At 39.0% G+C, this 16,210-nt stretch overlaps 2 protein-coding genes across 3 annotated transcripts in view; one reads left to right on the forward strand and one right to left on the reverse strand.

Moving 5' to 3' along the window:
- Positions 1-7,071, forward strand: part of XRN2 (5'-3' exoribonuclease 2) — a 124,002-nt gene extending 116,931 nt beyond the window's left edge. For both annotated transcript variants that reach the window (XM_006860650.1, XM_006860651.1), the window contains 2 exons: positions 3,503-3,641; positions 6,501-7,071. In XM_006860650.1, coding sequence (XP_006860712.1) covers positions 3,503-3,641; positions 6,501-6,566 — 205 coding nt within the window. In that variant the 3' untranslated portion in view covers positions 6,567-7,071. The remainder of the gene's footprint in view (positions 1-3,502; positions 3,642-6,500) is intronic.
- Positions 7,072-13,663: 6,592 nt separating this feature from the next.
- On the reverse strand, positions 13,664-15,086 carry NKX2-4 (NK2 homeobox 4). Its single transcript, XM_006860652.1, has 2 exons — positions 14,636-15,086; positions 13,664-14,268 (listed from the first exon to the last, which is right to left on the reverse strand). Exons 1-2 carry the CDS (start codon positions 15,081-15,083, stop codon positions 13,664-13,666), a joined length of 1,053 nt encoding a protein of 350 aa, XP_006860714.1. The 5' UTR covers positions 15,084-15,086.
- Between the last annotated feature and the right edge of the window lie 1,124 nt (positions 15,087-16,210).

The following is a 16,210-nucleotide window of genomic DNA, read 5'->3' on the forward strand; positions in this document are numbered from 1 at the left end:
AAGTAAAATGAAATCCTTGATACCTTCAATGTTTTCTCTGTTTATCATTATGTTGTTTATTGGTCCTGTTATAAGGATTTTTATGTCCTTTATGTTGTGATGTAATCTGTTTCAAAGGCTTATTTCTTTGGTTTTCATCAGTAAGTGCTTTAAGTTCTCTTCACTTTTCACCAAGCAGGGTTGTGTCAACTGCATACTAACAAGTTGTTACTGAGTCTCTCTCCAATCTTGATTTTCTTTCATATAGTGCAGTTTCTTGGAGTACTTGCTTGGCCTTACAGATCGAATAAATATAGTGAAAGGATACAACCCTAACACACATTTTTCCTGATTTTAAACATTTGACTATCCCCTTGTTCTATTTCAACAATTGCTTCTTGGTTTAACTCATTGTTCTGGAATTCCCATTCTTTGCAATATTATCTATAATTTGTTATGATCCACACAGCTGAATACTTTTGCATAGACATTAACTTCTGTTTAGTATTTTCTGCATTTAGCCAAGATCCATCAAATACCAGAATTGGTATCACTGATTACACATCCTCTTCTGAATCCAGTTGACTTTCTGGCAGCTCTTTGTCTATGTGACCATTTTTTAATTATCTTAGGCAAAATTTTACTTGTGTGTGATAATATTGTTCGATAACGTCTATATTCTGTTAGATCATCTTCCTACTTTTAGGTACTTTTTTCCCCTTTAATTTCATCATCTATTTTCCTTTCCTTCTCTCAGTATACATTAAAAGCTTTCCTAAATCAACCTTTTTCCTTCCCTGGGCCTGATGTCCATCATTTCTTTGGTCATATTCTGCTGAAGCTGAGTGCTGACTGACTTTTGTTTCTGTTTTAGTCGAGTTATTTAAAGTCATGCTTTTTTAAGCAAAAGTTAAAGGTGAGTCATACTAGAATCGTAAGTCTTTCAGTTTTGATCATTTAAATAATATGCTATTTTATCCTAAGAAAAAATTTGATTTTGTCCATCCTAAACTACTTTGTTAGGCTTTCACCAAATAAGTAAATATATTACATCAATCATATCTGAAGAACTTGCTAGTCCAATCATTCAGATTTTTTAAGATGCAGAGGAAAAAATGTAAGCTTATAGTCATTCTGACTTTCCTAAGTTGTCATAATTAATAAGTAGTGGAATTCTTATTCAAACCAGGTATTACTGACTTTTAGTTCATTCATTTTGAATCTTTAGATGAGAATTACAGTTTTCTTTCAATTGAGTTATTTATGTATTTGGTAGTATTTATTGTAATTAATATATTCATTGATTCAAAAATAAAAATATCGCCCTGGCACCCTGAAGATAGACAAGCTAGTATTAATACTAAGCAGAGAAGTGTCCAGCATTTGAGTTCCCTTGGTCAGTTGAGTTTTGTCCCATTGTTTTCTTGTCAGTGGAGGCTTCAGTTAAAATGAGTTAATCTCATTGCTTTCATCCCGAATCTTAAAATGCGTTTTCCTAGGTAAATTTTGTGATATTTGCAAATTAATGCAATTAGCTTAGAAATACATTGGGGCTTCAAAAAGTTCATGGAAAATTTCCATTCTCTTTTAGTTTCATTTTTGCATGAACTTTTTGAAGTTGCCTTGTATGATAAGCTTGTGGAAAATAAAGGCCTTTATGCTAACAAAGGGAAGGCAGAAGAGGATAATACATGTTTCTCTTCTGAAGTCTTAAGTCCATCTGCTTAATTTTAATTTTTAATAATGTTTATCATAAAACTTACCTTCATCCAAAATAAGCAATCATTTCAAAGCAAAACCAGAATTACATATTTAACCTGCAACTTTGTTCTTAACCTATTTTAAAATTACATATAGGATATGTATTATTCATACCAGCAAATTTTTCTTAATCTCAGTTAAGTGAGTTTTATCATAAAACTGAAAAGGCTAATTGATCATAGTTAATACTATGTGTGAGTTACATTGTTGATACATCACTGTTGCATTAATGGACCCATTTTTAATGAGCCTCATCAGTCAGAGCACAGATCATAGCCCCTCATTCCTGTGAAGACTTGGGGAAGACTATTTCTGTTTCCAGAACACAATTGTGTTAATGAATCTGAAAAAGAATGAAAAATCCCTAAACATGCATTTTCTTTCTGAAATACAGGCATATTTTTAATAGTATTTTGAATCACTGATGGAAAATTATTAGAGTTCTGATTTCAACCGTAAACTTTGAAGGTAGCATTGGCCTTTCTAGAGTTCTTCAGAGATCTGTTCTTATCTTCAAGCAAGCCATCACAGAAAAATAATTATCTTAGGGTTTTAAAAAAAAAAAAAAGGGTGGGGGAAGGCAAGCTGCAAATGAAGGAAGGAGAATGGGGGGCTGGGTAAGAAGATGGATTCAGGCTGAACAGCTGTGGGAAGAATGCTTTAGGGAGTATATACTAGTATGGTTATTAGCTAGTACCAGCTAAATCAGTATTTTAATAAATTTAAAGTTTTACTATAGTTCCCCTAGTATCTTTTAACTGGCCCCAAAGCTTTTTAATTACAATGTATGTATATATAGAGAGAGAGAGAAAGAGAGAGAGAGAGAGAGAAATTTTGCTTTTGCATGTTCTTTATAGTTACTGTTCTTTTCAGTAATTTGGAAATTAAAGAAATTGCCTCAAGGAGAAAGTTATATCTTAAATGGTAATTGCCTTTAGAAAGCATATATTTGCTACAATGTTTATGTGACAATATTAGTTGTTATGATTTAATTCATTATACCTGTTGCTTTTAATCTGCATAGTTAAAATAGGCACTTGAAGACAATTTAAAACATTTCTTTTGACTAGTAATCTGGGACGGTAAACTGGGTTATAATAGCTGTTGAATCTGTGTTCCCATGTAAACTGTACACGAAATGCCAGTCAGCCCATGCCAATTAGTGCTCATGTTGCTAGGTCACCGTGGTCAATTGAAAGCTGCATCAATAGAACTTGAAAAGGTTTCCTCCTGATCAGACCTTCTGACATATTGAGCAGAATAATGGATGGGAAAAAACAGCCAAGTCCCCTACCCTGGATTCAAAATACTCAGCAGTAAGAATTCATTTGCAGCCTGCAATTAACTAGGAAGAATGGACTCCAAGGAGGAGTTGGGACATTTTTTTTAAATAAAGCCTCATTCTCTTGTGTTGTACATATTTATTCTTTGGATAGTATTTTGAATGTAGCTAACTTGGTGATCTTCAGTTCAAATCTTTAACTTAAAAAGGAAATTTCACAATTGAAAATGGCAAAATATTTTTTGAAAGTCAAACCTGATTCACTTGACTTTAAATACACTTTTTAATAAATACAGCTACTTCATAAAACACTTTTCACTGGACATAAATGACGTGATGGTCATTTGAATATTGTGTATCCCTTATAACAAATTTGGGCATATTGAATTGTCCTAAAATTTGGAGATGCTGCCTACAGGTTTGAAGCTTTTTGGTGTTTAACAAGCTTAATTTCTAATGCACCCATTATCCGTTCCACAGAGGTGTTGGGGCTGAGCCTCTGCTACCATGGAACCGAATGCTTCAAACCCAAAATGCAGCCTTCCAGCCAAACCAGTATCAGCTACTAGCCGGGCCTGGTGGGTATCCACCCAGACGTGATGATCGCGGAGGGAGACAGGTAATGAAATGGGATATGGGATGAAAAGCATACTTTGTACTTACACATGCTTTTTGGGACTCTGTTCTCTTACAAATATCTGTGTATAAGCTATTAACAGAACAGCTCAGCTGAACTTGGGTCCATTATTAAAAATTCATATAGATTGAGTACTCTTCTCACTGACTTGGTTATACCTTGATGATGCTGAAGAATTTTCAGTCCAGAGAACGTTTTCATCATGGCATTCAGTGATATTTAGTACCAATATGATCATTTGCCAAATGCATTGTGTTTTCTTTAAGCATATTGCTCTAAATTTTAATAGAAACTTTGATCTGAAAAAATAGGTGATAATTTTCTGGAAGCTGAAAGAACCCAACATCTCAGCTGTCGTCTTTATTCCTCTTGGAAGTCTCTTGACTTGATTTCAGCTAATATCTTTCTTCATGGAAAGAAGAATTCTCTAATAATTTTCTATACATTTTCGCACTAAACTTAAATAACTGTAATACCAAACTAGTCCAGTTTCCTAGAGAAATGTTTATAGGTGTAAGCTTTGTCGGTTCTTTACCTTCTATCCATAGCCTCCAGTTCTAGCAGCATTTAAAACTGTAAGCTTTGTCGGTTCTTTACCTTCTATCCATAGCCTCCAGTTCTAGCAGCATTTAAAACTGGCTCTATTTCACTTAATTGCCCCCAGAATTTGACATCCTGGCCAATATTTATATGTTCTTTAACTAAACCCTTGCCAGGATTAGAATGCTGCTGTTAAAAAGCATGTGGGTGGTCATAGATATCTGCAGCAATGTGACGTGATCTTACAGTACTCACCTGGTGCTGTGTACAGCACTTCTGGTGGTGCTTTGCATGTTAATAGTCTAATTGGTTCTTGGACCTTTTATATAAGACTTCTGCATCTAGTCTTCCTGGTAGTTAAGGGAACTCTTTTTTGTTTTGTTCTTATGAGCCTCTTGTCTATCTCACCTTAATCACAAATAGTTATACCTTTTAGAAGGATTTTGTTATATTATTGTTAAATGTTGTCGAATCAGTTCTGACTCATAGTGGCCCTATATAGGATTACCATAGAGTGACTGGTGGGTTTGAAGTGCCAACCTTTCAGTTAGCAGTTCAGTGCTTATCCTACAGTTCCACACTAACATATTAAAATAAATTCATGGAATTTTAGTCTGAATAATGTCAATCCTAGACCTTTAAAATTTTATCAGTAGATTGAAACTATGCTACTATAGTCAAGATTAGGCAATATAAATAATGTTTTTGAAATAAGGACATATTTAGATCTAGCAAGAAGAAACCTTGGAGAATGTTTAGTCCAGTCACCTCATTTTCTAAGTTAGACACTGAAACCCTAACACTAACCATGTGGCAGCTAATAAATTGCTGACCCCCAGTTCATGCTTTACTTCCACTTTCAGAGAATGGAATCTTTATATTAAAGGAATTCTCTGTTGTTAACAGGAAGTAAAAGTCTTAGACGATGTCAACCAATTGGTAGCTTCATCATTTAGAACTTTTTGGAAATACTTTTCTTTCACACTCTTACCACTGTGATTGTTTGCATGAAATCATAATTTTTGAAGCACTATTGTATAAGTTTGTTATTAAAATAGAATTGTTCAGTTTTGTCGAGTCAGTTCCGACTCATAGCAACCCTGTATAGGGTTTCCAAGGAGTGACTGGTGAGTTTGAACTGCCCACCATGCTGTTCAAATCTACTTTGCGGTCCAGTATTGCCTACTGTGCAACACAAGAACGCCATATCTCACTGTATTTAATGCAACTAAACAAAGCTTTAGTCGACATTGTAAACCTTGAGGGTAGGGGCTACACATACTCATAATTTAAACTGCTTTAGTACTTTTGAGGAGTCCTGGTGTAGCACTGTGGGCTAATGTGCTGGACTGCAAAGTTGTTTAAACCAGAAGGTCGGTGCTTCAAGCTTACCAGCCACTCCTTGGAAACCCTATACGGGGTTGCTATGATCGGAACTGTCTCAATGGCACGTAACAACAGCAACAGTGCTTTTAAGTAGCAAAATGGGGTGGGGGGGGCAGTTCATTTAGGAATCCTAGTGTCCTAGAAAGGGAGTTATCATGAAAAGGATGTCACATTTATCTTGTGCTTGCTTTTAAGCATATTAGGATCTATTATAAATGTCACCAGTAATTATGATTACATAATAACTTAATATGTTTAATGCTCTACTGTTTTAATGCTAAATAAAAAATCTTTAGTTAATTGCTCATTAGGTGATCTGGTTTGCAAGTTCTTACCTGTGTTATATAGTTACTCATGTAGCTTGCTCACTGGCATTGATTGAGTCGATTCCAACTCTAGTAGTCCTGTAGGACAGCATAGGGTTTCCGAGACTGTAAATCTTTATAGAAGCAGATAGTTTCATTTTTCTCCCTAGGAGTGTCTAGGAGAATAGTCAGCCTCGAGGTTGACAACCCATTGTACCACCAGGTCTCCTAGGATAATATGCTTGAATATGATATGAACACCTTTCTCACAATATGACTTGATATTGCTAGGGATGATGAGGAAGATTAAGAACCACTGTTCTATACATATTATTTAACAAGACATTTAATTATATTTCATTTTAGGGAAGTACTAAGATGGTCACTTAAGCTTGTATTGTTTGGTCAGTTTTCAGTGATGGCATATATGCTGAGGTCCACACCTTTGCAAAAGACTGTGTTAAGCTCTGGATCAAAAACACCTACCGTTAAGACATATTCAGTTTTTGTTTTTTTTTTAATGATGTTTTTATCTATAAAAATGAAAGATTAATTTCTTTGCAGGGCTATTAATCTAGAAAATAAACTCTCTTATTTTGTTTATTTTCAGGGATATCCCAGAGAAGGAAGGAAATACCCTTTGCCACCACCCTCAGGAAGATACAATTGGAATTAGGCTTTTGTAAAGCTTTCCCAAATCCTTTCATCGTTCTACAGTTTTATGCTATTTGTGGAAAGGAGATTACATTTTTGAGTAGTAGTTTTTAATAAAACTACAGTATTTTGTTTATTTCTTTTAACTGTGTATATTTCTACTGATCTGATCTCACTGTCTTATGTTGCTTTCCAAAGATGTGCATTGCATAATACAGTGAATCTGAATTTGTTATTGCTTGTAAAACACCTTTGATGAAATAGTACTACTGGTTTTTCACTATGGTCAAAAATCCAACCAGCTGTGTATTTCCAAACACAGTGTATTCTAGATCATTTAAGATCCATGTTGATTTTTAATGCATAACAATTAGGTAAGAACTCTTGAGCTGGAACCCTCAGCCAACTAGAATATATATGCTTAAGAATACTTGTTCAGTATTTCTTTGGAAACATTTCATTAATGTACTTGTCTTTGAAAATTCTGGGCTTTAGTTAAAAAAAAAACAAAAAAACTTTTAAAACTCTGGTCTCTTGTGTTTTTATTTTTTTAATATCATTTCAACTTGAAAATCTTGGCTAAGTATATTTTTAAAATCAACTTGTGTGGGGAGCAATTCATTTCTATGATTAGATGTCAGACACAAATCAGTAGTAGACTCAGTAGGAGGATATGGTCAACAAAGCAACCAAACAAAAACTTACTTTTTTTGTTTTAGTGTGTGAGCTATTGATTGGGCTAATTTTCACTATAACTGAGTATTACAATTCTGAGAATTAAGTTATGTTTCTATAAATTTTATGCATACCCGTACTCTAGTTTAAAGACTTACTGTAAGTCTTTAAGAAAAATTTGAAAAATGTAATTTATAGCTAAATAGTCTAGCTAATAAGCTCCTTATGTTTTATTGTATTATTTCATAATAGATTTCAATTTGCACCCTTTATTTTTCCTTGCTAATAAGTCTGCGATTGGCGTTCAGACACAGCACTATCATCCATTTTTACTTGATTGTCACAGAAAATTTAGGCATACAAATAAAGCTCCTTACTGCTTTGTTTCCATTATTTTTCTTTCTAAGATTGTAAGATAAACACTCTGGCTGTAGACATTTTCGCTTTATTATTTAACTAAGGCCGAATTGTTAAGCTTAGTGTACCTGGAAAAATTCCCATCTTAACCTTGAATTCAAAGGTATTTTGAAGGTACCGCGTTCATTTGCAAGTGATGGTGAGCAGAGCTGGGACCTTTATTGTTTACACAGTCTCTCCACTAGGAATTAACTTGGCCCTTACATCACCTTCATTCTACATTAAAGTGATAATGTCTTCTGTTGTTAAATTTCTTTATAGTTTATCTTACAAGTATTGCAGATGTACAGTCACCCAAATAAAGTATTAACAAATTCCAAAACAGCCCATAAATGTCTTACTGTATATAGCTTTCTAGATGCCCCAATACCATGCTTCTACCATTTTTTCATCTCAGACCTTCAGTTATGATTATGTTTAGTTTTGTTTATAGTTATTTGACTATCTTTGTTGTTACTGGGTGCCCTCAAGTTGGTTCTGACTCAAAACAACCCTGTATACAATTTTTGAGGCGAAATCATCACAGGAGTAGAAAGCCTCATCTTCAAACTCTGCTCGTGGATTTATTTGTACTGCTGACGTTAGGGTTAGGAGTCCAAAGATAATCCACTACTCCACCAGTCCCCAACCACCTTCCCACCCCCACTGTTTAATCCATTTTAGACTGGTCCAATAGCTGAACTTCAGGGCTCTGTTCCATTCTTTCACTGTTGCTACCTTCTTTCACCCTGTTTTCCCACCTCCTTTTAACTTGGCCCCTTATTTGGATCTTCCAGAGAAGTAACGATATTTCAACAAGTAAATTTTTTACAGCTTTTAAGTAAAATAATGCTATAAAACGTACATATTCTGGTGCAAAAATAAAGCCAAAGAGCCAGTTTTAATTAATTGTACTCCATCCTATTATCTTTACAAATGGCACTTTTTTTTTTTTTTTGACTCATTTTAAGATTTTAAAAAACCTTAGCACCTGAAAGCAGTTTGACTTTATTGTGGTATGGCCCTAATGGCCCGTAATGAGCAGTTGTCTGCCCTTTAAAGATCAAATGGTATAATGTAGTTAAAGTACAACGGGACTCCAAACTGGTATTAGCTTGCCATTTAGTGTTATAAAGGCAAATTAGCAGTAATGACCCATAAATTCCCGTGCGACCGCGCGGAACGGCAGGAACCAAGAGCTTGTCCTAGGTGGATGGGTGGGTTCCGCTTTCGATAGTCGAGTGCGCCTGGACCCGGCAGGCAAGGTAACTTCGCTGCCCGACTGCGGGCAGCGGAGCGGTGGGCAGACAAACTTCTTTTCAGAGTCAAGGCGCGAAGTCCCCAACCACAGTACCTCTCCGGTGCAAGCGCTGCGCGTGCAGGCGCCGAGCACTCCCTGCCGCCGGACGCGGAGCCCCACGAACTGCAGGCCCAAACTGGAACTCCGCCTTTCCTAGGTTTTCTGGTTTGTAGGGCTGCAGTTCTCAATTTACCCAGTTTCTTCGTCTCAATTCCCTGTACAAATGGAAACATCGAACGTATAAGAAAATTGGAAACGTTCCTCCGAGGCTATTTTAAATTCTGAGGTAAGCAGGTACCGAATTTAGCTATATTTTAAAATTTTAAATGTAGAACAAATTTTGATCATTCCCAGGAGGCAGAGTGGCGGCCCTCTTATCTATGTTTCCTCCTACCTATCCCCAAAATATAATATTGGAGCTGAGATTCTGCCATGCTCTCTCCCGGGTGATCGACTGCTCTACCATTTCTAACCCAGAAAAAGGTCAACAAATAAAACATTCTCCGTGAACTATTCCTCCACACTGGGTTAAACTGAACGCCTGTGTGGCTTGGTTCCTGATACCTTACTTGAGAAATGAGAGCCAATCAGAGAACATGCGTTTACTTTTTGTGTGTAAAATGGAATAGAGCTATTTCACTACAGCAAAAACAGTTTGCACAACTTAAATTTAGACAATTCTAGTGGTTAAATTTTTTTTTTTTTTTTTTAGAAATCACCCACATAATCATTGAAATGAGAAGTTACTTGTGACTGAATCACAGTAAACTGCAACAAAAGACATTTCATTTCATTCAATTACAAGTAGACAAGAGCAAAACCAAAAAAAAAAAAAAAAACCAACCTCCCCCATAAGTTTCCATTACCTCTAAACTTAAAAAACAATAGAATTTACTTGAAACCACAAAGTTATTCCAATACTTACCGGATAGCATAAATTCCTGTAGTTCCATCTAGGCATCTTTTAATCTTCCCTAGATGCTCCCAAATTCTCATTGCCAGTAAAGGGCAATTCATATATTTTCATAAAATGTATCCTAGTTCTCTGACCCCCTGGGATTTGGGATGGAAAGCCGCAATCCTTCAAAAACGGGGCTCAAATAATTAACAGCATTTTTCATCCCCACACAACTGGGGAATATCATCCATGCTTTGAATTGCAAGGGAATTCATATTGCCACCACATAATGCATTATTTTCTCTTATGCACAAACATATCTAAAAATCTGATCCGTTGGTCTTTTTCTATATATAATTATGGCTTATGAAACTTTTCTATCTAAATTATCAATATTCAATGCAGTTAACAGGGAGCTCTGCTGCTAACTGAAAGATTGGTAGTTTGAACTCACCAGCTTCTGGGCAAGAGAAAGATGTGGCAGTGTACTGTGAAGATCACAGGGCAGTTTTGTAAGAATATGGAAAGTATTCGCATTTAGCCAAATGAATTGAATCTCTGATTTGCCTTAAACTGAAAATAAACAGTGGCTAGTAGGATAGAGTTTTTTGGAGCACATCTGTGTTGATAAGAATCAACGCTTAAGTTTTAATTGTAAGCAAAGTCTCAAATAGAAGATTACTAGGTTCCACCCCCCACCCTTCCATATACAAAATACCCTTCCTGTGTCCTTCAAAATTATACACACACAGATACACAGTACTTGAATTTACATATCAGCACAGATTACAGAAAAGTACCTGCAATCCCTCCGGTCTCCTCTGCAACTTTAATTCTGGGTTTTGATTTCCGCTCTCCAATTGCAAAGGATAAGTAAGATTGTTTGTAAAACCTCAAAACATTTAGAAAAAAATGTCTCATCTGCAGAACTAGCATTTTTGAGACCAAGTTTGGCTGTGGTCTCTGCTAAACTTTGAGAGGGCTTTGTTCTACTCAAATTCTGCAGCCAGTCCTCCCTCTTGGTTGTGAAGACACTTATCCTCCTCTTCAGTTAATGAGTTTCACCTAGTCTGGCCATTTGTATTTTATAAAAGATTTGCAAAGGACTAATTGCAAAAGGAAAAAAAAAAAAAAAAAGGAAAGGAAAGGAAAGGAAACACTTTCGTTTTGTATTAATCAAAACCTGGAATTCTATGGGAGCAACATTTTTATTTTAGCATTTCAGGAATCAAATCTCCTAATTTTAGACTATGCACACACAAACTCCATACTTCTCTGTTAAATCCTCTGCAGCAATTATTCCTAGCTTGGATCTTTCAATGTTTAACAAAATGCTGAAAGAAAAAAAAAAAAAAAATGTGCCTACATTAAATATGCTTTCTAAAAACTTTGTATAAAGAAATTGTTTCTCCTTTATTAGTATATTTTAAAATAAAGAGTTCACTACATCAGCCTAAGGGGTTCTTTGTTCTGAAAATATCAAGGAAAAAAAAAACATCAATGGGGATTCATTTTCTTTGAATGTTACCTGAAACCCTTGGTTTAAAAGGTGTTATTTTTTTTATAAGTTGTAACAGAAACAAACAAAACAATTGCAAACCATGTGAACTTTTAGAACAGTTTCTGGAAGTAAAATGTCAGAATTCTGGTACCAACTAAAGGGAATCAAGTAGAAACAAACATTTTGAGACTTGGTATGTCAATAATAATTACAGTAGCTTAGTTTAATTTCTAAAGTCATTCATTCTATTTATATGCAACAACCCAAGTTGAGAAAATTTTCTGTAAAAGTATCACATCATTTTCAGACTAAGTTTTCTGCCCAAATTATTATTATTATATAAAATGTTTTAAAAAATTATACTTGATTTTCCAAAGTACTTTCATGGTCCTTTGATAAAGGGTGTCCTCTTGCTTGCCTAATCTTTTTGTTTTTCGTCTTGAGAAAGTGACTGGAGTTATTTTCAAAAGCAACATTTACTATTTAAAAAATCATATAGAGAAAGTGAAAATTTAACTTCTAAAACACCTTCCTTAAGATTCAATTTATACTTTCACAAACTAGAACAGTGAAGTGAAATAAGATATTTGAGCTCCAAACTGTAATACTGAAACCACAAAAGTAAAAGAGGTTTGGAGTCTCTGGAAACTATTTGCTTTGACAATTTATAAATCACGCTTTATCCCTGCTAGTTCTTTTTCATGAATTTTAAATGCTCATGTTCTTCAGATTTCTGTTACTATTTGTACTCCAATACTGATTATTTGGAGTCCTGGTGTGGCACCATATAACAAGCACTGACCTTCACTGTTGGTTTGAACCACAAGGTTGATGGTTCAAACTCACCAGCCAGTCCTTGGAAACTATGAGTCGGAACCGACTGGACACTTAACAACTATGAGTCGGAATGGACACTTAACAACAACAACTGATTATTTAGACATGAGTAAGCTGGGAGCCTGGTGTGGCGCTGTGGATTAATGCGCTAGACTGCAAAGTCAGTTTGAACCGTAAGATCTGCGGTTCAAGCTCACCAGCCATTCCTCAGAAATCCTATACAGGATTGCTATGGGTGGGAGCCAACTGGAAAGCACTTTAACAACAAACTAAACTGTGTTAAAACAGTATGTCACTTAATGTAAAAAACCAAAGACCTATACAACTTAAAGAAATGACCGCTTGACTTTTAAGAAAAAGGTACTTAAGATTCGTTTAAGTTATATTTAAATAACAATGAAAACACTGGTAATATAAATTGGCATATTAAAGAGTAGATACATTGTAAATAAATCAACAAAATCAAGTCTTAATCTCTTGATAAATTATAAATATGATAGGAAAATTGAGAATATTTGAGTTTTTAAAATCCTGATTGCAGTTCAATAAAACACCTTATTCTTCTTAGTGTGCTTTCAAATATAGATTAATACCAGTTTTAGCAATTTTCAAACACTGCAATGTGTCAGGATGGCACCGGACCAGGCAGTGCATCTGGTACTGTTGTACATAGGGTAACTATCATCAGACTCTATGGCACTTAACAAGAAGTACCAAATCAAGATATTCAAATCCAGACAAGAAAATACCTCAGATATGGTAAATAATGTATCTAAAGAAGGTTGGGGTGTATTTATTTTATCAGTTCATTTTGAGAGACCAGATTCCATATAAAAGGTAATTTACAAACCTCATGATGAGCGGCATCTTAGAAAACAAATCTTTTTTAAGATAATATACAAACACATTTGCCAAATGATCAAAATATTTTGAAATCAGCATTTAACTGAAAAAAAGTGTTAAGCTATATAACCGATATTATGGTTCTTTTAATTTCATTTCTCTATTAAGTAAGTGGCAATAACTCCTCAGCAAGAATGTTGCTATGTGCATGATTCAATTCACTCTCAATCAAACATTAATGAAATTGCACTTAAGGGAGGGGCTTTGAAAATTAATCTTCCAAGTTAAGTTCCACATCAGAAAGCTGTCATTGGAGTTGGGTTGATTTTTAGAGCTAAAAAACACCAACAAAGTTTCCAACTTTTAAAACTCTGAGAGTTTTAGTTACGGACCTGGTGGACGTGGACTATGCCAGCTTTTCACACAATTTAGAAAATTTTATAAAGAGGAACCACCAACTCAAAGCCTTATGGGATGATGTTACATTATTTGGTCCCTAGGACTGTCGTTGGCCGCCAGCAATGAGGTTTAGAGCCTCTCCATGACCCCTTCGGTTTTTCATCGCCATTTACACAAATGTCACCTCTGCACTGTTCCCCCAACCGTTCTCGCAGTTTCTCGCAGACCGTTCAAGTTGCTGGCAGGACCCCGACTCGGGGTCTCACACGGTCACCACGTCCTGCCATAGAGCAGGTTGGCGCCCAGCACGCCGCCACCATAGTCTCCGGCGGCCGCGTCCAGGGCTGCCAGGCTGCCCCCTGGGCCGTGCAGCGCGGGAGGACTGGGTGACAGCTCCTCCAGCTCCGGCGCCGGCGTGGGGGCCGACGGCTGCGGGCCGCCTTGGGCCGGCGTCGGTGTGCCGGCTCCATTCTGACACGGTTTGCCGTCCTTGACCAGAACAGGCACTGCCACGCGACGCGGCGACGGCGGCGGCGGAGGACCCAGGCCGCCTTCCTGCTGCAGTTGCTGCGCAGCCTTGTCCTTGGCCTGCCGCTTCATCTTGTAGCGGTGGTTCTGGAACCAGATCTTGACCTGCGTCGGCGTCAAGTGGATCATACTGGCTAGGTGCTCACGTTCGGGCGCCGATAGGTACTTCTGCTGCTTGAAGCGTCGCTCCAGCTCGTAGACCTGTGCTTGCGAGAAGAGCACGCGGCGCTTCCTTCGTGGCGCAGCCGCGTGCAGCGGCGCCAGCGACTTGGCGGCGTCTGCGATGCCCGTCAGCGACCCCATGCCCGCCACGTTCACGCCCGCCGACGGCCCCATGAACCTGGAGACTGGAGAGGGGGCCCAAGAGACAAGGCCGTTGAGCGCCAGCCCCACTAGAAGCCCACTTCCCGTCGCTGCCCGGCTCTCTTCACACCCACGGCGGTCACGACGCCGCCCAGCGCTCCCCAGACCAGGTCCTAGGACCCTTGGTTCACTCGGGGCTAGCACCCAGGACTCTGCGCGCCCTCAAGGGCCCCACATCCCTTAGGTGCCCTGGACCTGGTCCCAGGACCCTGAGCACGCCCTGGCTGTGTTCCAATATTCCCAACGCTCCCCGATCTGGGTCCCAGAAGCCCCACTCCCCCGCTCCCGGAGGTGTGGTGGCAAAAGCCCCCCGCCCGCCTGCCCTTAGCTCCGCGTTCCTGCCCGGCTCACTTGACGAATAGCGTGGGTCCGGGTTGGCGCCGTACCAGCCGGTGGCCGCGGCCGCCGCGCCGCTCAACATGCCATCTGTATAGGCGGGCAGCTCGCCCATGTTGCCCAGGCCGCCGTTGCAGTAGCCGCCCATGGCTCCGTGCGGGAACTGCGAGACGCCCGGCGGCATGTGATAGGTAGCGGCTGCCGCGGCCGCAGCCGCGGCCGCAGCCGCCGCATTGTGACCCGACATGGCGTGTGTCGGCTGCATGCCCGCCACGGCAACCGCTTGCGAGGAGGGGCCGGGCGGAGGCGCGCGATAGGCGGCAGCGGCCGCGGCCCCAAGGGGCGCCCCCAGTCCCGGCGGCGTGCCGTCCATAGCGCCGCCGAACTTCTTGTAGGTCTCCTCGATGGGGCTCAGGATGTCAGACACGGAGAAGGGCGTCGTGTGCTTTGGGCTCAACGACATGGCTCGGCGGACCGCCAGGTAGGGGGGCCCGTGGCGGGCGCGGTCCAAACGCGGCGGCCGCTACTCGCCGCCACCTCGGCCACAGCTGCTGCGCCTGTGACGAGGAGTCGGCGGCGAGCCCCAGAGCTCCGGGATCTGGGGTTTATTTTAGTCAGGCGCCAGGTTTACGACAGACACGGGGGGCGGAGCAAAATCCCAAACGAGCAAACAATGGTCATTGACATCTTTTTCTCTTCCCCCCACCCCAATTCCCTTAATGGATGCAAAAAAGGTAAAGGGGTCAGTTGGGTGTTTCTTGAAAAGATCATTCCCCTTTGCTTTCTCCATCCTTCATTCCTCTATCCTAGGCAGTTACCCCAGCCCTTGAATACTAGAAATAGAAACTCGAAGACAGGCGTCGAGGCTGCGAGTGAAGGACTCCGTGCTTCTCCCCATCGGTCCCGGGTTTTCCTTAAGTGACTCCTCTGCAATGTTCAGTGTAATTGGGGAGGAATACGTGCTTCTAAGTTGGGGGTTATTTGTAGGGCGCACCTTGCCCTCTTGAGCGACCAGCCCTTCACCCACTCCATCAGCTAAAGTGTTAAAAAAAAAAAAAAAAAAGACTCTTGGGTCCCACCAAAGAGCGCATAAAGAGAAGAGGTACAATGACAGTGCTCTGCCTTTGTAGGGCTTCTTAATTTATGCATCTTTAGACCCTTAAGCATCATATTGTGGGCAACCAAACGGGTACTTCCAAATTAACTCAAAGTATCCAAATCCAACGAAGAGTGAAAACACACATAGAGAGACACAAATAGACAGATGCTAACTTGTAAGTATTCTGTTTTTACTTTGTGCAGATGGAAATTTGACAGGGAAAGAAGATACATTTATATCTGCTAGTATGTATCTTGTTCAGTTTGCACCTGTAAAGTTATTTACTTTTTCTTTGTTCCCTTCTCTCTCCTTCCCTCGTTTCTTTTCCTTTTTTCCCCCCAGAAAATAAATGGTCCATATATGGTTCGTTCTCTTGTCACTACCATGGCTAAAAGAAGAAAACGGAAACATTTTTTTCTTCTTTGTAATGATTCTCTTTGTTGTCATACAAATTTAACCTGTTCAAGGAACATGAAATAAGTTAAGAGAGA

Source organism: Chrysochloris asiatica, unplaced genomic scaffold (assembly GCF_000296735.1).
Source record: "Chrysochloris asiatica unplaced genomic scaffold, ChrAsi1.0 scaffold00039, whole genome shotgun sequence".
Taxonomy (NCBI): Eukaryota; Metazoa; Chordata; class Mammalia; order Afrosoricida; family Chrysochloridae; genus Chrysochloris; species Chrysochloris asiatica.

What these genes read in the sequence shown, in the direction of transcription:
- NKX2-4 (XM_006860652.1), bottom strand. Translation starts at nt 15,083, where the DNA reads ATGTCGTTGAGCCCAAAGCACACGACGCCCTTCTCCGTGTCTGACATC. An exon ending in GGACCCACGCTATTCGTCAA is followed by an intron (nt 14,269 to 14,635) that starts GTGAGCCGGGCA and finishes CCCCCTCTCCAG; the next exon opens with TCTCCAGGTTCATGGGGCCG.